Genomic DNA, 23,945 nt, shown 5'->3' with positions numbered 1-23,945 from the left:
AGAACAAGTTAAATAAGCCTAAAACCGAAGAGCAGACGCTCATTGGCGAAGCGAGCGCGCACCAAAACAGACGTACGAAAATCGGCAAAACGAGGTAGGAAGCGAAGCAGCGGAGAACATAACAAATGAATGAACCGAACGCGGCGGCGGGACAAGTGCAAGAAACGGGTTGAGAAGAAGCGTTAACACCACTCTCGGGCGGTCAGCGATCTTTGGGCCAAAAGCGGAGGCAGAAGCCAGTCAACAAGTCAGCATTTCATCTCTGCAAGACGCGTCTTTTGTTTTGGGCATCGGAATCCGAGTTTCAAGGGCGGCAGCAGCAGCCAGCAGTCTGCGTGTGTTATTCGTTGCGCTCCATTCCGTAAGCTGAATCACCTACAACTGGGATAATCACCTGTAAAACAGGTGAGTTTGCCAGCCATCCAGCCAGCGCACACACGTTGGCAAAGCCCCGTTAGCCGCCGAGACAGGTATTTCGCACACGGGGCGGCTGCGGATAGAACGAGCGAACGATTTTTTGGTGACGTCAATGAGAATTTCGCTCGATTGGCCTAATTTTCCCTTTCTCTCAGCACAGACATGGCCCCACCCACCGTCTTGGTCACCGGCGGAGCCGGCTACATTGGTTCCCACACCGTACTGGAGATGCTCAACGCAGGCTACAACGTCATCTGTGTGGATAACTTGTGCAATGCGTACAGCAGCGGCGCTAAGCTACCGGAGGCGCTCAATCGGGTGCAGGAGATCACCGGCAAGAAGGTTAACTTCTATCGCGTGGACATCACGGACCGGGATCAAGTGCGCTCCGTCTTCCAGGAGGTGAGCAATAGATACCTATTAAGGCAACGTCAGCAATTTGGTGATTGTGCGTGAAGTGCCAGCTAGCCAACTGGATATACAATTCAATCATCATCAGGCCTTATCTGACTGCGTGCTGCTATCAGCTTTTTCTCGTTTTGTGTTTGCTCAAGTGGTAGGGTGGGCACTTCCGACGAAACACGCGAGCGACCCTGGCGGCGCGTAGCCCCCACTTGGCGAGGTCGGAATCAGAATCGGGTTGGTGTGCTGGCATCCACATCCACATCCACAATTGCTGACCGGGCACGTACGTTGCACTCGAAGAGCAGGGAAGGCCAAAGAACTTCAACTAGACATGGATAACAGTGTTTACATGGTCTTATTAACTTTCCGTGCACTTTAATGCCATAAAGAATTGGCAATAAGCTTTTGGCAGGGGAGTTTTCCCTATAAACCTCAATTTTCCATATGCTAAACATTAATATTTACTGGTTGAATGCAATAACAAAGCTATTTTATTGCCAAATCAGCCATGAAATATGAATATGATTTTAAAGTGCTGACGGCTTCAGAGTTTATTATTGAAAACTTAAATTTTTTTAAACTTTGCAATGCGTTTTATATAGTGGCTTATTAAAACTTTAAATATTAACCACATGAAGGGCTAATTATGGAATTATATAGAATTTGTTAAAATCAAAAATTTGTTAATCAAAATTAAATCACAGATAACGGTGTTTCCACGAACTGATTACTCTAGAAATTTAGCCTAAGTCATGTCATACTGGAATTTTTTCTAATCGGTCTATAACTTTTCTATTTTTAACTATTTTTTAAAGCAGTATATAACCTTTGCTAAATCATACCCGGAAGCTATTATCGTGAATTTATTTATGACATCATAAAACAGCAGAAATCTATGGAGAATAAATAGGAAAACAAATATTATAGCTATACTTACCTTTTTAATATACTAATTATCTATTTCTCGTATTTAAAATCTAGTAAATAATCTAATATAAACATTCCTTTATCTCCTTTACAGCACAAAATCGACATGGTGGCCCATTTTGCCGCCTTGAAGGCCGTCGGCGAGTCCTGTCGCATTCCCTTGCAATACTACCACAACAACATGACCGGCACGAATGTCCTGCTGGAGGCTATGGCAGACAACAATGTCTTTAAGTTTGTGTACAGCTCCAGTGCCACCGTGTACGGTGAGCCCAAATTCCTGCCCGTTACGGAGGAGCATCCCACGGGCAATTGCACATCGCCTTACGGCAAGACCAAATACTTTACGGAAGAGATTCTCAAGGATCTGTGCAAGTCTGACAAGGTGAGTGAAGGATTACCATAATTCTGCAAATAATTAATTGAATTAATTATAATAGCGCTGGGCTGTGGTCTCCCTGCGCTACTTCAATCCGGTGGGCGCCCACATCAGCGGTCGGATTGGCGAGGACCCCAATGGCGAGCCCAACAACCTGATGCCCTACATTGCCCAGGTGGCTGTGGGCCGACGTGCCAGCCTTAGCGTCTACGGCAGTGACTTTCCCACCAAGGACGGCACTGGAGTGCGCGACTACATTCACATCGTGGACCTGGCCGAGGGCCATCTTAAAGCGCTGGACAAGCTGCGCAACATCGCCGAGACAGGCTTCTTTGCGTATAACCTGGGCACTGGCGTGGGATATTCTGTGCTGGACATGGTGACGGCCTTCGAGAAGGCCTCCGGCAAGAAGGTAACCTATGCGTTAGTGGATCGTCGTTCCGGTGATGTGGCGACCTGCTTTGCGGACGCCAAGCTGGCCGAGGAGAAGCTAGGCTGGAAGGCCGTCCGAGGCATTGATAAGATGTGCGAGGATACGTGGCGCTGGCAGAGCCAAAATCCCAATGGATATGCCAACAAGTAGCTCGTTTCGTGTAGCTCCTTTTGACCTTGCCTCCGTTCCTGTTCCCTGCAAGTTCCTCCCAGCGTCGTCTGTTGTGTGTATATTTCTTCTTTCCGAATTCCATTTAGTAACCAATATATATTTTCGATGTGTGTTAGTGTGTGTATGTAAATCCAAAGTACTTTGTAATTAAAAAAAGCTTTCCGCTGTCGTCATGTAAGTGTTTGTTGCTAATTTACTCTAGCCGCCGGCTGCTAGCATCATAAGTAAACGCAATCGCGTAAATAAGGTCAAAGTCAAGGTGGCTTAAGGCGTCATAACTAGGGTGATTTCAAATGGCATCAGCAACTATATCAGCTGAGTAATAAACTAACTAATCTAAACTGAGTGCATTATTACTTCATAGATTCTGGAATAGAATCAAATTAATCTTTTGTAACAAACAACTTTTTTAAATGTACTTAACATGGTATTAGTTTATTCAATTTATTTAATCAAACACATATTCTTCAGTACTTTTACTTAACGAGTATTTTATGAGCTCAGTTATTTCTTTTACAAAAGCGTATGACCAAAATGCGAATACAACTTTAAATGATTCATAAAACTAGACATTTTCAATTAAGACACCTATTTCGCAAACATTTATTCAAAACACGCAATTTAACATTAAAAAACTCAATTGTAAAACTTAGCTGATGCGCTTTTCAACGCATCCTTTCAATGTATCTGCACAGTAAGCGGCATTTATCACAAGTATGTACTATGAATGTATGTATTGTATTTGTTTGTCTTAACAACTTTGCGTTCTTCATTTGCTTTGTTTGGTTTTTGGAATGGTCTCTGCACATGGTTTATATATATAAAAGTACAAAATTGTTTATATTCGGTATTTGGCAATCTGTTCTCTCTGCACTGGAGGTGGAGCTTGGCGATTTTCGTTCAACAACTGATGATGAGGCAAACAAATCGAATTCAACAAGAAGCATTACTACATGTATGTTTCTGTGCGCGATATGCATAAGTTATGAATATATATATATATGCTATATATGGTATATCTAAGTATGTGGATAGGTTGCAAGTGGGGCGAGGAGGAGATCCTTTGCCAAGAGAGGCGCTGAAGTGGATTAGTTTAGATGCCGCTGCAAATACTGCTAGAGTAGTGCTGGAGACCCGCTCCAAGGGAATCCACTTATGTCGAGGTAACGCCCTTGCGGGCCACTAGCATATTGAGTATCGGGTTTTTCCGTATGTAGCTCACGGCCTTTTTATGTGTGACCATGGTGAAGTCGTAGCCATTGCACTGGAGGATCTTGTCATGGATCCGAAGGCCAGCACGTGCGGCAGGACTGCCCTCGTGCACCTCGGTCACATAGATGCCCTGGTTTAGTAATGGAAATTCAGATATTTTTATATTAGAATATACGTAAATATCCGAGATAAAAAACCATTCTAGAGCGAAATTCCAAAAGTGGAACACTGATTTAAATTGAGGAAAATATATAAACTATGTAGGTTGGGAATTCCTTACATACAGTTAACAAATCCCTTCCTGAATGGTTTTTTTCTCAGTGTGTAATTTCTAGCATCTTTTCTCACATAATCCGTGTAACCCTGTGGACTCTTTTTATAGTCCTGATCGATTCCACCGCCAATTTTAAAGCCGCACTTGAGGATCTCCCGCCCCTCCTGATCGTAGTCCTTCTCCTTGTGCAGCGTGATGGGAATCTATAAAAACAAGGAAAATCTCTTGTTTAAGAAAGAAAGTTTGTTTTTTTTTTGCTCCAGCGACCCAATTCCACCAATACACACAAAGGTCGTGCTGGAGTCTGTTGTGTGCGTGTAAAGTGGAACTCAATTTCTTCGTTCATAACTTACGCTCAAGCATTCCATCGCCGTGCCGGCCTGGTGCTGAAAAGCCATCTTCGCCATGTCTGCAGGTGTTTTAATTTACTTGGATTTGTTAAATAAAGTGCGTTTCGTGGATATTGTTTTTAGTAAAAAACTTCGCGTCTGCTTCTTCTTCACACCAGGTTTTTAACTTCGATTATAAATAGGGTTGAAAACTTGAATAAAAAGTGGGGAATTTCGATTTTAATAATTAATTTAGAGAAGTTCAAAAGAACGTAATATTTGTACGTCAGGTGGTCATTAAATTAATATTTTTACGTATATACATTTTGTAGACGCTGTTGGACATTTTTATAATATTAAAAGTAATTTAAAACTATTCCCTATATTTATACAAACTATCGATGTTTTTGCATCAAGCGTAAAAGTATTGTAAAATACCAGTATTTAAACATCATCTGTAGCAAAGACAGGGGCTTACCAAAAGAGGGGCCGTTGCATTTAAAATAAAACATAAAATGAATTCTTTTGTTGGCAATGTTTTTATTTAAATTATAATACATTTCTAGTGTCTATGGAACCTACGACCTGCGCATGGCCAGCATGGTGTTAATCTCCCAGATGATGATACGGGTCCTGTCGATGATCTCGCGCAGCTGCCGGTTCTTAAGCTTAACCGTCTCTATAAGCTCGTGGTTTTCCTGCAGCACCTTCCGGTACTCATCGCACTGCGAGGGCTCGATCCTTGGTTCCGGCTCGTCCCGGTAGGGAATCAGGCTCTCCGCGCTCATATAATCCATGCCGGCGTCGTTGCACTTCTCGTAGATGATGCGGACTCGCTTGAAAAGCAGCCGGATGGTGCGGAAGTACTCCTGAACCTTTTTCTCCGAGTTATTATCCCGGTGCGACGTAGGCTGGATGTTCTTCAGGGCGGAGAAGACCTCCTGGAAGCGAGAGGCAATGTCCTGGACGGTCTCCTGGCCGAGACGCGACAGCTGAACAATGTTTATCTCCTTGTGCGGGTTCTGCTGGGAGATGGCCAGCATATTGTTGTTTCCCCCGGAGCCGCCGGATGCAATGCCGGGTCCCGGGTTGAGTTGCTGCTGCTGTTGTTGTTGCTGCTGCTGCTGCGGAATATTCTGCTGCGGAAGGTTCTGCGGCTGCTGTTGCTGCTGAGAGGCTATGCCGCCTCCCATGCCCACGCCGCCGCCCATTCCAACGACTCCCACGCCGACTCCCTGCTGCGGTCCCATCATCTGCTGCTGCATCATCTGCTGCTGCTGCTGCATCTGGTGCTGCGGCGACATGCCCGGCATCAGGCCGCCGGGCCCTCCGCCCTGGGGATTCATCTGCATGCCGCCTGGAACGCCGCCCATCATGCCCATTTGTTGCTGTTGCTGCTGGTGCTGCGGCGACATGTGCATCTGCTGCATGTTCCCGTGCTGCATGCCAAAGCCGCCCATGGGCATCATGTTGGGGCCACCGCCGGCTCCCCCAGCGCCAGCAGGTCCCGGGTTTCCTTGGTTTTGTCCGTATTTCCACATTTCTTTCAGAAAGCAAACAAAACTTGCGAATTTGACTGGCGGTGTTTTGAAACACTGAGTCAGCTGATAGTCGATAGTTCGGTATCGAAAGTTTTCTCCTTTCTCAACACAGACAATATTTTACACGTTACACGTCTAAATAACTATTTTAAACGTTTACAGATACATGGGGTCGAATTCTCACTTTTGCGGTAGAATCTTCATGTAGGAAGTAGAATGTCATGTAGGAAGAATTCCCACGCAGGAAATAAAATTCATTAACAGTCCTGCTCTAATTAACAGAATTCTCTCGTTGGCTGTCGGATGGATGTTAATTAACAGAATTCTCTCTTTTCGGCTGTCGGATGGATGATAATTAACAGAATTGTCTCTCGTCGGCTGTCGGAAGTTTTTTCGTCGTTGAAAATATATCAAAATACCAATATATCGATATCATTTTTTGGTATTTGGTCACTCTGAATTCCTTTTCTTTGACATTTTACATCTTACACGCTTACAGATCTTCGGTAGTTTTGCAACACTGAATCAGCCGGGAAACAGCTGATACCGATAGCTTTCTATCGATTATTTTCTCCTTTTTCATCACTGACAACTAAGATTTTGCAAGTAATTTCTTATGATTTAGAATAAAATAAATGACACGCGACGAAGACAATGGTTTTGGAGAATGGGTAGGTTTATTAACTAAGTGTGTGACGCTCATTTCAAGTAACCAAATACATTTCCCCTAGGGCGGCTACTTCGAGGCCAAAAAGTCCAAATTGGAGGAGCAATTCGCCGCCGCCAGCGATCCATTTCGCAAGTCAGACTTGTTTCAGGGCATCTCGATATTTGTGAATGGCCGCACTGACCCGTCGGCGGATGAGCTGAAGCGCATAATGATGGTGCACGGTGGAACCTATCACCACTACGAGCGGTCGCACACAACCTACACAATCGCCTCCACTCTGCCGGACGTCAAGGTGCGGAACATGAATCTCAGTAAGTTCATTAGTGCCAAGTGGGTGGTGGACTGTCTGGCGCAGAATAAGATTGTGGACTACAAGCCCTATTTGCTGTTCACTAACCAGAAAACCTCACAGCCGAGGATTAACTATGCAAATGTAAAAAATCGCAGTGTAAATGAGACCAAAAAGGAGGCAAAGCCTCCGAAGGAAGATATGGAAGTTGATCTATTCGACGTTCTCGAGGAGCTGCAGCAGGCTGTGTTTACCTCGCCGGAGAAAAAAGCCGAGATCAGCAGTTTGTCCGAGACCAATCAGTCTATCAACAATCTGTCCAGCACGTCGTCGAACTCGAATCACGCGCGCACCGCCTCCGATCCGCGTTTTCTATCTGAATTCTACAAGAACTCCCGACTGCACCACATCGCCACTCTGGGAGCTGGCTTCAAGCAGTATGTCTGCGAGCTACGACAGGCCAATGCCAACAAAGGCTTTCCCATGCGCGCGGAACTGAAATATCTAAAGAAATCCACCGATAGCTGTGAATTCCGCTATGTAATGCACATCGATATGGACTGCTTTTTCGTTTCCGTGGGCCTGAGGTCCCGTCCGGAACTCCGTGGCTTGCCGGTGGCGGTGACCCACTCCAAAGGCGGTAGTGGAGCCACCGATGTGCCCGTGCATCCGCAGGCGGACAGACAACTGGAGCAGGAACTCTTTGCGCAGCGCTTCGAGCATCGCATGCACGACGACACCAAGGTGGACAAGGTGCGTTCGGGGTTCGACAAGAAGATGTCGCTTTCGGAAATAGCCTCGTGCAGCTACGAGGCCCGGGACAAGGGCATACGCAACGGTATGTTTGTAGGACAAGCTCTGAAGCTCTGTCCGGAGCTAAAGACGATTCCCTACGACTTTGACGGCTACAGGGAGGTGGCCTACACGCTGTACGATACGGTGGCCCAGTACACCTTGAACATTGAGGCTGTGAGCTGCGACGAGATGTTCGTCGAGCTGACCGATATGGTAAGCGAACTAAAAGTGGACGTCATGGCTTTCGTGGAGCACCTCAGACAGGAGGTTCGCACCAAGACGGGATGTCCCTGTTCGGCCGGAGTGGGACCAAATAAGTGAGTAGAAACTTGCATTTAAAAGCTTTTATACTAATAATGATTCGCTCTTAGGCTACTGGCCCGCCTGGCCACCAAGAAGGCCAAGCCGAATGGTCAGCACTTGCTGTCATCTAACCAGGATTTCATGACCTACATGGCCCCCATGGCATTGGAAACCCTGCCTGGGGTGGGCAGCAGTATGACCCACAAACTCAAGCAGGCTGGCATGACCAACTGTGGCGATGTGCAGCAAACGTCGCTGGTGAAGCTGGGCATGCTGCTGGGCAGGAAGGTGGCATTGAATTTACACAACAATTGCCGGGGCATCGATCCACGTCCCTTGGTTTATGAGCAGGTTGATACCGCAAGAATAACTCTCCCTTTGGCACAATGGGTTTTAATAGTTTTGTTTCGTTTTCAGGCTCGCAAAACCGTTTCCGCCGAGATGAACTTTGGCATACGCTTCACCAAGGTCATCGAGTGCGAGCAATTCCTTCGGCAGCTCAGCGACGAAGTCACCAAGCGTCTGATCGAGGTGAAGCGGAAGACCAAGTCCATTAATCTGAAGATTATGGTCCGTGCTGCCGAAGCGCCCGTAGAGACCTCCAAGTACATGGGCCATGGCGTGTGCGATATCATTAACAAGTCCTCGAACCTCAAGCATGCCACCGATGATATTAATGTGATTACCACTATGGTCCTCAACCTGATGAAGGAAGCCGATCTGCCGGTCCACGAGCTGCGCGGCCTTGGCATACATCTGACCAAGCTCGAGGATATCGCCGAGGTGAAGAAGGAGAACGTCCTCAAGGAAATGTTTATGAAGATCACCGAGAAGCGAACAAGGGACCCAATTGAGCCTCCAAAGAAAAAGCCAGCGCCTGAAATAACTATGCCCGAGGTCAAGATTAAGCAACCAAGGATTGTGCTAGAAATGTTGAAGACTGCAGCAGAGGCTCAGAAACCATTGATTGTGGTCCAAGAAGAGAACACTGGCTCTAATGGTGGGCAACCAACACCGAACGCTGCAGTAGGACCAGGAGGAATCGATCCGGATTTTTTGGCAGAATTGCCGGACGATTTACGCCGTGAGCTGCTCAACAATGCGCATGAACATCTACTCATGGAGAAGGAAAATAAATTCGTTGTTCCATCGGATAATGAGACGCGACCGCCGCCACCTTGTATTGCAAAAAGGCAATTAACGAGCACTAGTCCCTTAAATGCCAGCGATCTTCAGCCCTCGACTTCCAGGGCAGGCCAGGCTCGATTGGCAAAAAAAGCAGCTGCCCGCGCAAAGAACGAGAACTGTCGCTCGGACCAGATTGTGGAGGATTACATCAATGAGCTTCCCAACCATACGCATCCTGCCCTTTTGCAGTACATCAACAGGTCCCCGGAAGAGGTGCCCACGCGGAAGAAGCTGAAGCTGGGCGACTACCATCCTGCCATTCCGTCCAAAAAGGAGGTGGGGTCCACCATTCTGGAGGGGGATTTCAAGAATGTGCTTAACGGCTGGGTCAGCAACGTGGATGTGCCTCTGCCGGCGGACGTGAATATTATTTACACGCAGATGTGCCATCTGTTAAAGGCTGACAAATTGAACCTGATGTACGATGTGATGAGACACTTGTGCCGGTAATTATTTATTTATAAAAAAGATTTTCAATAGAATTATTGTCAACTAAATTTGCCATTCCCTATTTGCAGCCTCATCAACGCCAAACGCGGCAGCTCCTGTCATTGGCACTTGGCCTACAATCACATCGAGATGTGTATCCAGGACATGATGATGGAGCTGCATGGCTACCACATGCACTTGACCGAGACCATTCGCTGCGCCAAGTGCAATGTGTTCTAAAGGTAATTTGAATGGATATGTGATACATTGCTGATTGGTAGGATATCTGATCTGATATTCATACTGAACCTTTTTAATTTGATCAATTTAATTGATCATTTATGATGAAGATTTCAAAGAATTGGAAAATCCAAAGAAAGTGCCTTGCCCTTTGCATGAATTTATTATAATTACTATTATTTCTCAGACTGAAAACAACTAAGAGGCTACAAGTTAACTGATTTCATTCAGTATTAAAGAATGTAAAGTTTATTTTTAACTGAAACAATTTAATTGAAAAAAACGAGCAATTCCAAAAGTGTATACTTAAAAACAAGTATTTGGTTAAATGAAACCTGTAAACAACATGATTAAAAGCAAATATCTGCCATCTGGCCAGAAGAACAGCTAATTGATAATTTGAAGAATATGCATTTCAAGTAAAGTCATTTATTTTTGCAAAAATCTCGAATAAAAATATGTATTAAATTAAAAATAATTGATGTCTATTTCTGAACAATACCATCGCCTTCCAGGAGCAGCAAAAGGGGCCACCAGAGTCATTTACAACTCCAGATGCGCGCACAGGTAGCAATTAATGTTGTAAAAGCTGTAAATAATGTGGGGCTATTGCTGCTGCTGCTGCTGCGGCGACGATGGCGTTGATAACTTCATACGTTAAAGGGCAGAGCCCCTACATCTTAGCGGTGGCTCTTTCCCAGCTCCCAGATGCACAAAGAGATCAGGCGGGGCGGCGGCGGCGGAGATCTGGGCAAAGCCGGGCCACTCAAGACAAATAGGCCAGGCGGGCACAACACCTGGCGGAACTGGCAAGTCATAATTTGCACTTTAATGAAAGCGGCATCGAATCGAATCCGACGCTCGAACAGGTTAGTGTTGCACAGTTCTCTAAACTCTGAAGTCACTGCAGTTAATCGCTGCGACGTCGCCGGAGCGGCTGTAATATGTAATTGATTCGCATGCCTACCCAGTCGCTTGCTCCTAGTCCCAGTGCCAGTGCCAGTGCCAGCACCAGTCCCAATCCCAGCTCCAATCCGTGCCCATCCCATCCTCAGGCCCCATGACAAACCATAACAATTACAGTGCCATTGCCAGGAAGCCAGAGATGGCAAATATCTGGTTGAGTTCTATCTAGGAATATATTTAAAGTTTTTTCTTAATAGTTAGCAAATTAAGAAGGTAAAAGACAAGCATAGATTATAGGAAAAAATTTAAGTTATGTGTAGAATAATCACAATTTTAGGTTTCAGTTTCCTAGGAAATATGAATATAATCAGCTTTACTCATTATAAACTTTTAAAGCCACTAGCTTTTTGACAATGATTTATTTATAAATTTTAATTTTTTGATTATATCACTACTTAAAAAAAGCTATAACCAAGCCAAAAATTCATAAATTTCAATTTGGAAAGCATTTCTGTGCTAATTTTTATAGCGCTATCAAATCCGCATACTGAGTTTTGGAAAATAAAAAATTCAATTTTTTGCCAAATTTTGACAATTTTAATGATGTAACCCCTTATCGTTTTTGAAATTTTGGGAAAAATGCAAAATATTTATTTTCCCACAAGTTATGGCTAGATCGATTCAGCAGTTCATTCTGATCAAGAATTTATATGATTTATAGGGTCGGAAATGATTCCTTTATTGTGTTATAAGCTTCTGATTAATACTAATTCCCAAAAAAAAGGTATACAAACAGACCTTTTTTTAAATAATCAGGTTTTTTCAAACATCACAATTAAGCCAAAAATGCATCAATTTCAATTCGGAAAGCTGTTCTGTGTTTGTTTTTAAAGCGCTAACAAATCTGCGTACTTCGTTTGCTGATGCTGTTAAAAGATTCTGACTAAAATTATAATAACCTGCAAACTGGTATAAAAATAGGTATTTTTTTAAAATAATCAGTGTTTTTCAAACATCGTAATTAAGCCAAAAATGCGTTAAATTCGATTCGGAAAGCTGTTCTTTGCTAATTCTTATAGCGCTAACAAATCTGCATACTCAGTTTTTGAATTTAAAAAATTCAATTTTTTGCTAAATTTTGACAATTTTAATGATGTAACCCCTTATCGTTTTTTGACAAAAATCGAAAAAATTTTAAAAATTTATTTTTCAACCGGACATGGCTAGTTCGACTCGGCTGATGATGCTTATCAAAAATATATATGATTTATAGGGTCGGGAATTATTCCTTCACTAGTTTTGAAGCTTATGACTAGAATTTTAATAGCCTGCTGTGATATAAAAAAGCTTTTCAATTTTAAATTTGTAACAATTAAGTACTATTTATTTTTATGTTTTTTATATATATATCATGATTTTGATATATTTTGCCTTACCACCACTGAAGGCCACCCCACTTGGCGTGGCAGCTGAAGCTGAAGCTGGAGCAGATGTTTGTCCGGTAATTAAAAATAGTCAAGCTGCATTGCTGGCTCTTCCAGCATCCGGTGGCGGTGGCCATGTGGCTGGTGTCTCTCTGGTCTCTCTGTGGGTTGGGCTAGGAGCCGTACCCTGGCACTGAGTGGGGATTTACATGAGCTACGCTTTGTCTGATTTAATTATGTGCGCAAAAGGCGTCGTTGTTTCATAAATTTTATGCATCCTGTCGTCGGGGAACTCGGTAGCTGCAACATGCTTGTTGTTCTCCCTGCTCCCAGCTCAGCTCTGCTCTGGTCTGTCCTGGTCTGCTCCATCATGGTGATGAAGTCGAGTAATCTGTGAAAAGACCGCTCCCCGGCCAGATGCAAATGTTGTCGGGTTTTGATAGACTTGTTGGCTGCCAACGTGATTTGTCAACGACTCCAAGGCGGCTGGGAAGTCAGCTATTAAAAGTTAACCGCAGTAAATGAGTTCTTGTGGGTAAAGTTGTACATTCTTAGTAAATTTTCATAGTTTTTTATACTTAAAAAATCATAATTTTACAGTAAATATATAAGGGAAACCTCTTAGAACTACTGTATAGTATTCAGAAAAGATTTTATGGGTCTGTCAGCCATGTCAAGTGAGTTCCTTCCATCGTGATTTTGACGGCCAAGTGTGAGTACCTTTCAGGCACTACTTGTGGCAACTTTGTGGGCCCCTGGACTAGAGGAGACCCAGCGTGTTGCCCAGATTATTCCCACGCTCGGGAACTCAAATAAAACTCGACGACGACTGAACAACAACCAGTAGCTGGCGGAGCAGCTGGAAACTGTCAACATTATCGGACGTGACCGGCTGCGACAAGATCACTGCCATAGAGAAGCTATATACTTTGAGCCAACTCTGGCTGAATCCGAGCCCTGTGCCGAAAACGGAAAACGGAATCATTGACCACATGTAAATATCCATACACACACACACACACACTGGATGGAGTGTGGAGGATTTGCGGCTCTGATGCTGATAATACCTGTGGTTTTTCCTATACTTGTTTTTTTTTTCTGTTTCTTTTCAGCTGCTACCAAATAAGCCCAGGCAGACGATTCGGATTTAGCCGCCAAAGCAACCGTCGGAGGCTGTGCCTATGCAAAACTTCTAGCCAATTAACCTGGCCGGCGGCAGAGGAGAGTCACAGAAAGAGAGAGAGAGAGCCCGTTCCTGGTGCTGTGCCTTATGATTAGAATCGTCGACAGCAGCAGCCGCCAAACGGGGCAACAGCAGCAGCAACTGCAACTGCAACATCAGCAACAGCAGCAGCAACATCAACCGCAAGCAACCAAAGCTAATGAACCATGTTGCCGCTGATGAACCCAAACTGATTAATGATCCCGGGCTGGAAGAGGTGGAGGCAGCCACTGCGAAATCCGATGAGGTTACACTCCTGAAACCACTATTCCCTCCTCAGCCTCAGCCTCAGCCTGAGCCCGATCCCTGAGGCCCAGCTAACAACTTAACTAGTTCAATGGTGGGCTAAGGGTTACCCAAGCAGAGAAAGAAATTATGGGCAGGATTTTCCTTACACTTTATTGGTAAATATATATAGATATATTGCTATATTCCTTTAATCTATAATACCTTCTTAATACCTTCTTTTCTTCCTGTGCATCCCTCTGAAGTCCAGTCAATTTTCGGGGGCCAGCTGAGTAAGGAGCTGACAAAAGCCGGCAATGTCCAATGCCCAATGGCCATGGCCGAAACAAAGGCCGCGCAGGCGCACCTGAGAATGTTGATAGCCCCCATGGAGTCGTCGAAGGAGTGGGAGTTGTAGCATTCGCAGCTTGGAGCAGCAACAGCAGGAGAGTGAGAGAGAGGATCAAGAGGGAGAACCAGCTCAAGTCCAAGTGCAAGTCGTTTTTTATGCCACTCAAGCACCGGCGACAATAGCAACAACAAGGGATTGAAGCTGAATCGGAGCCGCGGACTTGGTGGAGCGTTGGCCCGAACTCAAGCCCTTTATCACATGCGCACATCATTTACTTGAACCAGACGAGGACGAGGACGCAGCGCACTTTAGCAATTGCCTTTAAAGTGTTTGCGTCGTGACAAAATCAATGTTGGCCGTCTGCTGTTGCTCCTGCCATGTTGCTGCTGGGATGCTGGACTGCTGCTGCTGCTGCTGCTGCCTTGGCAGACGCAGCTGAAGCCCTGACAGCCTCCTCAGTGGACAGTGATTCATGGTTTATTAAGCGCATTATGCCGCAGGATACTTTGAAGTTGCCACGGAGCTGGAGGAACCTGGAGGTGGGGCTGCGACAACGAGTTGCACGTGTTTGGAGGCCCTTAAAAATGCGGCAATTGTTGCCTGGACCCTGGATCGTTGGCAATGGACACTTGGTTCCAGTGCTGTTGCTGGGCTGGATTCTACGTACGCAGTGCTGGTAAGTTGTCCTTTTTATAAAGATATTTGTTGCGTGTTATTTAGAGAATTCTTAATATAATTTATGGTATTTACTATGGTGATCTTTAAGATATTATCATAACAAAAACTCTTTAATTTATATTAGAAGGTTTTGATCTCATTTTCTGGGAATAAGGGTACTTTCTTTATTTGAGATTTTGAACATTTTTAATATCTGCTATTCTTGAAATAGATCTTCTGACACCTCTGATACCATGTAGCTGCTATTTCTGTGGTTATTGCAGGGCCACCAATTGATTACTTAACATGTTTTATGCGTTCGGCAAGTTATGTGCCGACTGCCGCGTTAATTCGTCTCTTTGGCCTTGGCCTGAGACGGGGAAGGAGCCTCTTTCCAACCAAGTCAACTCCAAAGCAAGCAACGCCTGCGTCCAAACAAATTGCCGCTCGGCAGGCGCTGGTCGTAAATCAGTTCTGCAGTCAAAACACATCAGCGGCATCAATGGCCAGCCACTCTACTCTTGGCCAGAGTGTGGTCCATGCTTCCCAGGCTCCACCACTTGAGTTTCAAATCCTCAATCCCTGTATTGCCGCTAAGACACCCACGTGAGGCGATTCCAATTTCAAAGGAGGCGGGTTCAAACATCTCAAACGTTAGGCCAGGCAATAAAAGAATTGGAGATGATGACGTGAAATTAAGTAAATATATTGAAGGGTTTGGAATTTAATAAAATTAAAGAAATTATAATAAATATTTATTTAATTTTTATAATAAAAACAAGCGAAATAATTCGATAAGCTTGAGGTAATGATATATTAAACGTAGCTAACATTTTGCGGTTGATTAACATCAAAGTTAAACATTTTTCCAAGCCACATTTATTCCTAAACTTTTGACTAATTCTCTCTATTAAAATTAAACAATTTTGGTAATAATTCGCTAATAGCTTAATTTTCAAGCTCGTGTCACGCGACACACACTTGAGGTGCGAACCTACATGGCGTATGCGCAACATTTGGCTCGCATGCGCAATTGGAATTAATTATGCGCCCCGTAAACAAATACAAAACGAATGGAAATTGAGTGCGAGATGAATTGCCAGACGGAGATGCTGGCGGGCGATAAAGGAATATAAACGTGGCTCTGATTTATGCTCGTTGTATCTGTTGTTTGTTGCTTATTTTGTTTTGCTGCCGAAGCTGCACAAAGCTCCTTCCTGCCGCTGCTGCGCCTTGCTGGGGCATTACGTATGCCAAAAATATGCAAATTGGCAATTGGAAGTGTGAACACCGCCAGTGGCACACCATCTATATATACACCTACATATATCTATGTATATATTCAGATACGTGCACTTGCCATTAGAATGCCGAACCGCCGCCACCGCCGCCACCAATCGAAGCGTCAGAAATAAATTACAAAATCGTGTAAAGTGCAAACTGGACTCGGACTTGGATGCTGTTGCGGTGGTTTCTTTTTTGTTTTTTTTTGCGGTGCATTTTGTCTTTTGACGTTTCGCCTGGTTCTCTAATCGCCTTTATGGCCACATAAATCTTGGCTAAAATTTGCCGTTGCCCGCCAATGGATTTCCTTTATTTATTTATATGTTTTTTTTTTGCTTGGATTTTGTATTTACTTTTTGATCTGCAAACTGGTCCAAGCTTTGATTTATTTGAGCCCCTCTGCGACGGTCTGCGATAACGATAGCATTCTGTTTGCGCGCTTTCACGCATTTTTAATTACTCACTGCGGCCACGTAGAGATATATCCGATGGGAATCGAGAGATACGCCATGTCGTGTGCAGCCGGCCAGTTGTAATTGAGTCGCCGCATTGCCTGGGAAATATGCTAAGCATGAGGCACCGCCCCTGCCTCCAAAAGGGGGTCTAAGGGGGGGCACCCAGCTGTTTGCTGATGGCAGCTGACAGGTGCAATTGCATCCATTTCAAGAGTTCTGCTCAGCTTCCGACATTAATCGCGGCATTACATCAGCTGCAGTTAATACAAATGCTAATAATTGCACAAAGTATTTAGAGATTTATGAAATTCGTTATGGTTACTTGGGGAAATTCCTCAATACAGATTTCGATTTTCTTTAATTTCCTTTTCTAATTTCCAATTACATTACCCATGAACCTTGCTAATACCCATTAATCTGAATCCACCTAAGCTTCCTTTAACAGGATATCCCCACATCCATCACAGTTAACACTCCTGCTACCGTTGCAATTACGGTTATCCCCGATTTAAATCCACCTACAGCGATCGAAAAGCTATAGTCTTGGTCGGTGGGGGCACAATCACGGCAACATTTAGTCATTCCGAAAAGCTACATAAACTGACAGTCTATTTGTTTTATGTCAGGCAGCGGCCGTTGCCATTTGCTGCTCGAGATTGCAGCAGCAACTGCAGCAGCAACAGCAAAAGCAACTGCAACAGAAGCAGCAACAACTGTTGCCGTTGACACGCCTGCAATTGCCGCGATATGAATCACAGCGAGTCAAGTCAGCGGAGTTTTCAGTTTGGCCGAATGAGTAGCATTATCTAGATAAATAATTATTCAACTTAAATCGAAATCGTAATGAATTTTTCGTAATTCCTTCGTGGTGCTCTTTGGCGGGAGTGTCAAAGTGACGGCGTTGCATTGTCAGTGGTTCGTTAGCAATATCTTGGCAGGCAGCCAGGCAGGCAACATGTTGCCGCCGCATGTTGCCCGGCTTAATTGGACAGCGATACAAATCGGACTTTGCGAGGGTCCGAATCCGAATCCCCGTATCCGAATCCAAATCAAGCCACGCCACGCCCATCCAAAACACCTGCAACCGTTTACAAGACAGCAGCAGCAACAGCAGCAACAGCAGCAACAGCAGCCAGCCACGACGATGGCAATTTGTCAAATTTCCGGAGCGAAATTGGAGCTGAAGCTAAAGCCAAAGCCAAAACTGACCGTCTGGACTCACTTAACGTCCAGTCGGCGTTGCAATTATCCTTATTAGTTGTGGCATAAAACATCGTTCGCCTCGCCAAAGGGCGTACAGTGAAGCGTGCCTATCGTAAACCATATTCTGCTACTACAATTCTAGTTTTGAGTCGAAATTGTAAAGAAAATAATCATCAAATTATATGGAAGGGAACTTTACATGTTTTTAGATTTTTGTATAGGAAAAAAGTATAACGGGTTATGTTATCATATTTTTTCATTTGTCATGTTTAGATCTGTACCACTCAGAGATTCTATATAGTAACTATATAAGATCTGGATTTCTAAATAATAAAAAAAAACACACTAGCCCCCGCTCCAGCCGGGAAATCGATCCCCTGAACTTCCGGCTGTGTGGTTCGATGACTCCGATAGTCACAGGACCACTGGGGCTTCTATGAAAGTCAAGAATATTGTATATTTAAACTTATATTCCCTGAAATGTATTTTAACAAAATGGTTTTGTGTTAAATTAATAAAATATTCGCATTCTATGAATCAATATTTAGCAATATTTTTAAAAGACCATTTTTTTGACAAATTGAAATTTAAAAATCTCATAACTCAGCCAATAAATGCATTAATATCAATTTGGATAGCAGTTTTGTGTTGGTTTTTATTACGTTAATAAATCTGCATACTCTACTCTTGGCCAGAGTGTGGTCCATGCTTCCCAGGCTCCACCACTTGAGTTTCAAATCCTCAATCCCTGTATTGCCGCTAAGACACCCACGTGAGGCGATTCCAATTTCAAAGGAGGCGGGTTCAAACATCTCAAACGTTAGGCCAGGCAATAAAAGAATTGGAGATGATGACGTGAAATTAAGTAAATATATTGAAGGGTTTGGAATTTAATAAAATTAAAGAAATTATAATAAATATTTATTTAATTTTTATAATAAAAACAAGCGAAATAATTCGATAAGCTTGAGGTAATGATATATTAAACGTAGCTAACATTTTGCGGTTGATTAACATCAAAGTTAAACATTTTTCCAAGCCACATTTATTCCTAAACTTTTGACTAATTCTCTCTATTAAAATTAAACAATTTTGGTTATGTTATCATATTTTTTCATTTGTCATGTTTAGATCTGTACCACTCAGAGATTCTATATAGTAACTATATAAGATCTGGATTTCTAAATAATAAAAAAAAACACACTAGCCCCCGCTCCAGCCGGGAAATCGATCCCCTGAACTTCCGGCTGTGTGGTTCGATGACTCCGATAGTCACAGGACCACTGGGGCTTCTATGAAAGTCAAGAATATTGTATATTTAAACTTATATTCCCTGAAATGTATTTTAACAAAATGGTTTTGTGTTAAATTAATAAAATATTCGCATTCTATGAATCAATATTTAGCAATATTTTTAAAAGACCATTTTTTTGACAAATTGAAATTTAAAAATCTCATAACTCAGCCAATAAATGCATTAATATCAATTTGGATAGCAGTTTTGTGTTGGTTTTTATTACGTTAATAAATCTGCATACTCAATTTTAAGTTTTGGAAAATTCAATTTTTTGCCAATTTTTGAAAAATCGAACAAATTTCAAAAATTTATTTTGCAACCGGACATGGCTATTTCGATTCTGCTGTTGATTCTGGTCGGAAATGACTCCTTCACTATTTTTAAGGCTTCTGCAAGGGTCTAAATATCTTTCCTTCAAATCCTTCTTATCGAATTTAAACCATTTTCTTTATATTTTTCGCTGCTCTTTCGATTTTGGCTTAAGCGAGAGCTCTTAACGCTTGTTTGCACTGATAAATGCGAAGAGCAGCGCGGTCTTAACAGCTTTAACAGCCGCCAGATCGGCCCAGAAAACGCCTAATTACACGGCTCGAGTGTTGCCGCTTCCTGGAAGGATGGCCTCTCTCTCCACTTGGCCAATTTCACACCAATTCCCAAAGTCACGGCGATCGAGGGAATCCACCGCCTTTGGCCGCTAAGTGTCCGCCGAGTTGCGCTTTAAGTTTATGTTCTTTTCACTTTTATGGGCTGGCGGGGGCCCATCATTAGCCGCCAGACTTGGGCAGGGACATGATCTTTGGGACCTTGGTCCTTGCCTGCCTTGAATAGTGGTGGCACTTTCAGGCCTTAAATTCTTAAATATCATAAATATAAATAATATTTAGCCCGTCTTCCCTTTTTGCTGCCAGTTCTCCATGGTTTTATGAACCGTTTTTAGGAAATATAGGCTGCTAGCATCACTGATCTGGGCTCGGATCGCGGGCTCATCAATTGCCTGGTCACTGCAATTATGGAATCGCTGATCACAGATCGCCAAACAGCTTTCGCTTCCTTTAGTTTTTTTTTTGTCCAACATCAGCGACAGCATTGTATTGTGAGGCATTTATGGCGCCGCATACGCTGGCAATTAAACAATTCGCAGCAACAATGCCGAGTCCAAGCTGGGTCCAAGCTGAATTGGCCAAATTAAGCGCGATTCGTTGACCAATTTTGGTCAACGAAATCGTAACAAGTTGTAAGTTGCGATAAGAACTCTGCTGCCATTGTTGCTGCTGCTGTGACATACATGTTGCTGCTGTTGCTGCTGCTGTTGTTGCTGCTGTTGCTGCTGTTGCTTTTGTTGCTGCTATTGTTGTCGCCGCCACCGCAACCGCTTGTTCATTGACTTTGGCTCTGTGCTCCCCGTGTAATTATGGACATTATTATTATTGCTCTCGGCTCACAGCTGAATTTACATGCTGCTGCTGGTGCTGCGGCGCCAGCAATTCCAGCCGGAGGTCGATTAGCAATCGGGGAGGCGGTTCCCCGCACAAACGGGCTACCGAATATGTGTATATCCAATTATAGTATAGAGCACACCACAGAGGCAAGGAGATCAGGTGATGCTGGTGTGCCGCCTTTATGATCGACACCTGTATCAGTCCGCCGGGATAATGCAGCTGAGCATTGAGGGAATCGCTGCCAATTAGACTTGATTGCTGGATTAAGATTACCAAGGGCTGGGGATTTATGCGAAGCTCGGGAAATCCATAAAATATAATATGCTAAAACCTAATGAAGCAGCTGGGAAAAAGAGTAATTTGTGTTTAATAATTGAAGATTTATGAGGGGAGCTTAAAGTCGTGCATAGCTGAAATTCCTTCTCAGAAACCTATTTCCCATATAATCCTTGATTCCTGCTCATTCTTGATCTATGAATTTCTTTAACTTAACTTTAAAGACATTCCAATTTAAGATGAATCTTAGTTTGACGGCCTTTCGCTTTATTTAAAGACCAATCAATACCGGCATGTTTTTGTTAAGGTGACTGAAGCCTGCGGCTAATTAATTTGCCACTGGTGTCCCATTAGCGTAATTGTCTGTCTCCCCTTTGACATTGCCTGGCCATTCCGTATTCCAATCCGATCTCCGACAGCCCGACAACCAGTTGGAAGCGAGTGGTGTGTCCAACCTTTAACTGCATTTTATGTGTCACCAACTCGCTGACAATAATTTGCATACATGTTGAGAGAGTCGTGGCTCTGAGGAATTTGCATCAAAAGCTTACCGCTTCGGGGGGCTGCGCCTTTCCTGGCGCCATTTCATTGAAATGGGCGTGCCACAAATCGCCCACATCGATGCCTAAATGGCGCCCATCAGTCTGTGGGAACACCTGCAGCTGGCCCACGCGGGATTGCATCGCCTCCATTGCCTCCTCTAGTCACTCCCACTCGGACTCCACAGCAAACTCCAAGCAAACTCCACTCCCATCTGCAACAATGACCGGCTTAGGAAAGCACGCAACGATCTCCCCAGACATCGCCATAAATGTTTAGCGAACCAGAACATTATGCCCAAGCGGCGGCTGGTGCAAACATTAGAGGTGCCTTCAGTGGTGACTGGAAAATGCTATTTAGGGTGTAAGTATTAAAATAAAAAACAATTTGAATATTGTCTATATATTTCATTTAATTTTCTTAAAGTTTGTTACATGGTTTTTGATACATTTTATATTTATTTTAATAATTTAAATTACAGATCACAGTGACTCAAGAAGCAGTTGCTGGCTTCACAGCACAGACAGAGAGTACAGCTGCAGTGCCTCAACCTGGACTGGAAGGAAAGATCTGTGCAGTCCTCCTCCTTCATCGACCAGGAGAAGGAGGTGTGTGCCTGCCTTGGCCTGGGATGTCGGCTTGTTTGCCTTAAAAAGGCAAGTCTGCGCCGTTGCCGCAGATCGCAGATGTCGCCAGTTGGGCCTGGAATCGGGAATCGAGGAGTTGGGCTTGGGAATCCAGACTGGCGTCCCTTTTGGAGGCAGCTGCGCTTGGAGTTAGAGCTGGAGTTGGAGCTGGAGTTGGAGCTGGAGTTGGAGTTGGAGCTGGAGTTGGAGTTGGAGCCGAGCCTGGCCCACGCACTTGTCTAGCAGCCTGGCAAACAAAAGGCTTCACTGCAAACTCAATTTGCAGAGGGGCTTCGGGTAAAAAGGGAGGAACTCACTGCGACTCCAAGGGGCGTGGGCGGCGGCCAAGTCACGACTTGGTCAATCACTGGTCCGGGTTCGCTCCTAAGAAATCTCCAGATCCCTGAGCATGCTGCCAAGAGTTGTGCTTTTTGAGGAGTTGCCCTGGCTCGCATAATTCCAACGGCATTTGAGAGATACATTTCAGCCAGAGGGTTTATTATGCACCATGGAAAAGTATTATTTACAAAAATTTACATTATATATTAAATATTTTAGAATATTTTTAGGTTTTTCACATTAGTTCTTTGATGTCAGGTTTCGTTTTAATGACACTTAAGTCCTTCGAAATGCAGTGACGAAGTCATATATATTCTTGATCGGAATCAATAGCAGGATCGAACTAGCTATGTCCGGTTGAAAAACCGATAAGGGGTTACAACGTTAAAATTTTCAAAAATTGCACATAAATTTCATTTTTTAAAAGTTTAAATTTAGTATGCAGATTTGTTAACCTTATAAAACTAGCACAAAACTGGTTTCCGAATTAAAATTAATGTATTTTTGACTTAGTTATGATATAAAAAATTATAGATAAATATTGATTTAAGCAATGCCAAATTTAAGGTTTTCTTGAACGCATTAAATGGCAAATTAAAGGCAGTAAATGGAAATGGCCATATAAATTTAATTGCAATTTGTAATGTAATGTTAATTAAATAATAATAAAAAATTAGCCACATTTTGAATACATTTTATTTAAAAAATACTATTAAATGTAAATTTAATTACTTTTCCAATCACTTTTTGCTTGGATTCATTACCTCATTTTTGCTTTAAAAGAGTTGGTCATAAAAATTAATTAAAAAATGCTTCCCTAGTTGTCAACTTTGTAAATGTGTTGTAATTCAATTAAAATTGATTTCTGTTAACCCTTAATTAATATTCCAACTCAGATTTTTGGGTGTAAGTTCTTTTTAATTAATAATTTTTCTCTGTGCAAAGGTAACCCCTCCCGTGGCGGATCCACCATGCTTTTGCACTAACCCAGGATCCGCCGGCGGCTCATTAAATTTTTGCCTCATTTTTGGGCCGATGCAATGGATCGATCCATCGGTCGTCTCGGGCGCTATATCTTATCATAAAAAACGCAGTTGCTTCAACACCTGCGAGCAGCATCAAACACGCATTAGCACTCTGATGGAATTTCGCCTCATTTCGCTCCCCTTTTCCTTTTTTTTCTTTTTATATCGGCGGTGCCGCATAAATTTCAATCAGCCTTAATAAACTGCAAATATTTTATACGCCTTTTTGGCTTTTTTGGGACAACATACATACGTACAACAAAGAGTTGGTAACATGAAATTAAAATGAGGAAAGCGACGAACGGGAAAAATTGAGATGCAATCGATTGGGTGAGCCAGGAGGCAGAGAAGAAAGAATTTTTAAATAATTTTTAATCACAGAATCTTTGCTGCAGAGAAGAGAGCCCAAAGAACCTCTTGTCCAGCTTCTTTTTTCATTTATATTTTATAGTTTATGGCTGATGTAGCTGCTGCTGCTCTGGTCCACATAAAATTCAGTTTAAGTGACCATAAAAATCATCCAATAAGTTTGTTCAAATTTCGCTCTGCCCGGTCGTCTGAGAATTTATTTATGTGCCTGCCACTTGGTCTTGAAAAGTCCTCAAGTCATTGTGATTTCAATTTGAGCCTCCACAGCCTCGAGGTCTTCTCTTTGGAGTCGGACAAGGAGCTG

The 23,945-nt window shown here is 43.3% G+C and overlaps 5 protein-coding genes across 8 annotated transcripts in view; 3 read left to right on the top strand and 2 right to left on the bottom strand.

The window, feature by feature from the left end:
* The first annotated feature begins 85 nt into the window (after nt 1-85).
* On the top strand, nt 86-2,910 carry Gale (UDP-galactose 4'-epimerase). 2 transcript variants are annotated; one of them, XM_086834722.1, is made up of 4 exons: nt 86-405; nt 578-819; nt 1,844-2,134; nt 2,190-2,910. In XM_086834722.1, the coding sequence occupies exons 2-4, from the start codon at nt 580-582 to the stop codon at nt 2,709-2,711; spliced, it is 1,053 nt and encodes a 350-aa protein (XP_086690848.1). In that variant the 5' UTR covers nt 86-405; nt 578-579; the 3' UTR covers nt 2,712-2,910. The 2 variants fall into 2 exon arrangements, with proteins under 2 accessions (XP_086690848.1, XP_020807643.1); XM_020951984.2 differs by having other exon boundaries at nt 573-819.
* A 227-nt stretch (nt 2,911-3,137) lies between these two features.
* On the bottom strand, nt 3,138-4,748 carry LOC110183657 (tax1-binding protein 3 homolog). Its single transcript, XM_020951985.2, has 3 exons — nt 4,572-4,748; nt 4,293-4,421; nt 3,138-4,074 (listed from the first exon to the last, which is right to left on the bottom strand). The coding sequence occupies exons 1-3, from the start codon at nt 4,623-4,625 to the stop codon at nt 3,886-3,888; spliced, it is 372 nt and encodes a 123-aa protein (XP_020807644.2). The 5' UTR covers nt 4,626-4,748; the 3' UTR covers nt 3,138-3,885.
* Nucleotides 4,749-5,069: 321 nt separating this feature from the next.
* Nucleotides 5,070-6,221, bottom strand: MED30 (Mediator complex subunit 30). The gene has a single exon (XM_020952016.2). It carries the CDS (start codon nt 6,086-6,088, stop codon nt 5,126-5,128), a length of 963 nt encoding a protein of 320 aa, XP_020807675.2. The 5' UTR covers nt 6,089-6,221; the 3' UTR covers nt 5,070-5,125.
* Nucleotides 6,222-6,580: 359 nt separating this feature from the next.
* Rev1 (Rev1 DNA directed polymerase) lies at nt 6,581-11,391 on the top strand. Of its 2 annotated transcripts, XM_086834718.1 has the most exons (6): nt 6,581-6,759; nt 6,820-8,159; nt 8,214-8,496; nt 8,563-9,779; nt 9,852-10,004; nt 10,518-11,391. In XM_086834718.1, exons 1-5 carry the CDS (start codon nt 6,724-6,726, stop codon nt 10,000-10,002), a joined length of 3,027 nt encoding a protein of 1,008 aa, XP_086690844.1. In that variant the 5' UTR covers nt 6,581-6,723; the 3' UTR covers nt 10,003-10,004; nt 10,518-11,391. The 2 variants fall into 2 exon arrangements, with proteins under 2 accessions (XP_086690844.1, XP_020807605.2); XM_020951946.2 differs by lacking the exon at nt 10,518-11,391 and having other exon boundaries at nt 9,852-10,477.
* LOC147643448 (uncharacterized) overlaps nt 10,612-23,945 on the top strand; it is a 34,124-nt gene continuing 20,790 nt past the window's right edge. The window contains exons 1-4 of one of the 2 annotated variants that reach the window (XM_086834719.1): nt 10,612-10,871; nt 13,445-13,958; nt 14,046-14,807; nt 15,073-15,566. In XM_086834719.1, the coding sequence (XP_086690845.1) occupies nt 14,509-14,807; nt 15,073-15,085 (312 nt within the window). In that variant the 5' untranslated portion in view covers nt 10,612-10,871; nt 13,445-13,958; nt 14,046-14,508 and the 3' untranslated portion in view covers nt 15,086-15,566. Of the gene's footprint in view, nt 10,872-13,444; nt 13,959-14,045; nt 14,808-15,072; nt 15,567-23,945 lie in introns of those variants that run through there. The other variant, XM_086834720.1, reaches the window with a different exon arrangement.

Source organism: Drosophila serrata, unplaced genomic scaffold (genome assembly GCF_035046125.1).
Source record: "Drosophila serrata isolate PLE 108 unplaced genomic scaffold, ASM3504612v1 contig_273, whole genome shotgun sequence".
NCBI classification, from domain to species: Eukaryota; Metazoa; Arthropoda; class Insecta; order Diptera; family Drosophilidae; genus Drosophila; species Drosophila serrata.
This window is presented reverse-complemented; position numbering and strand designations above follow the sequence as displayed.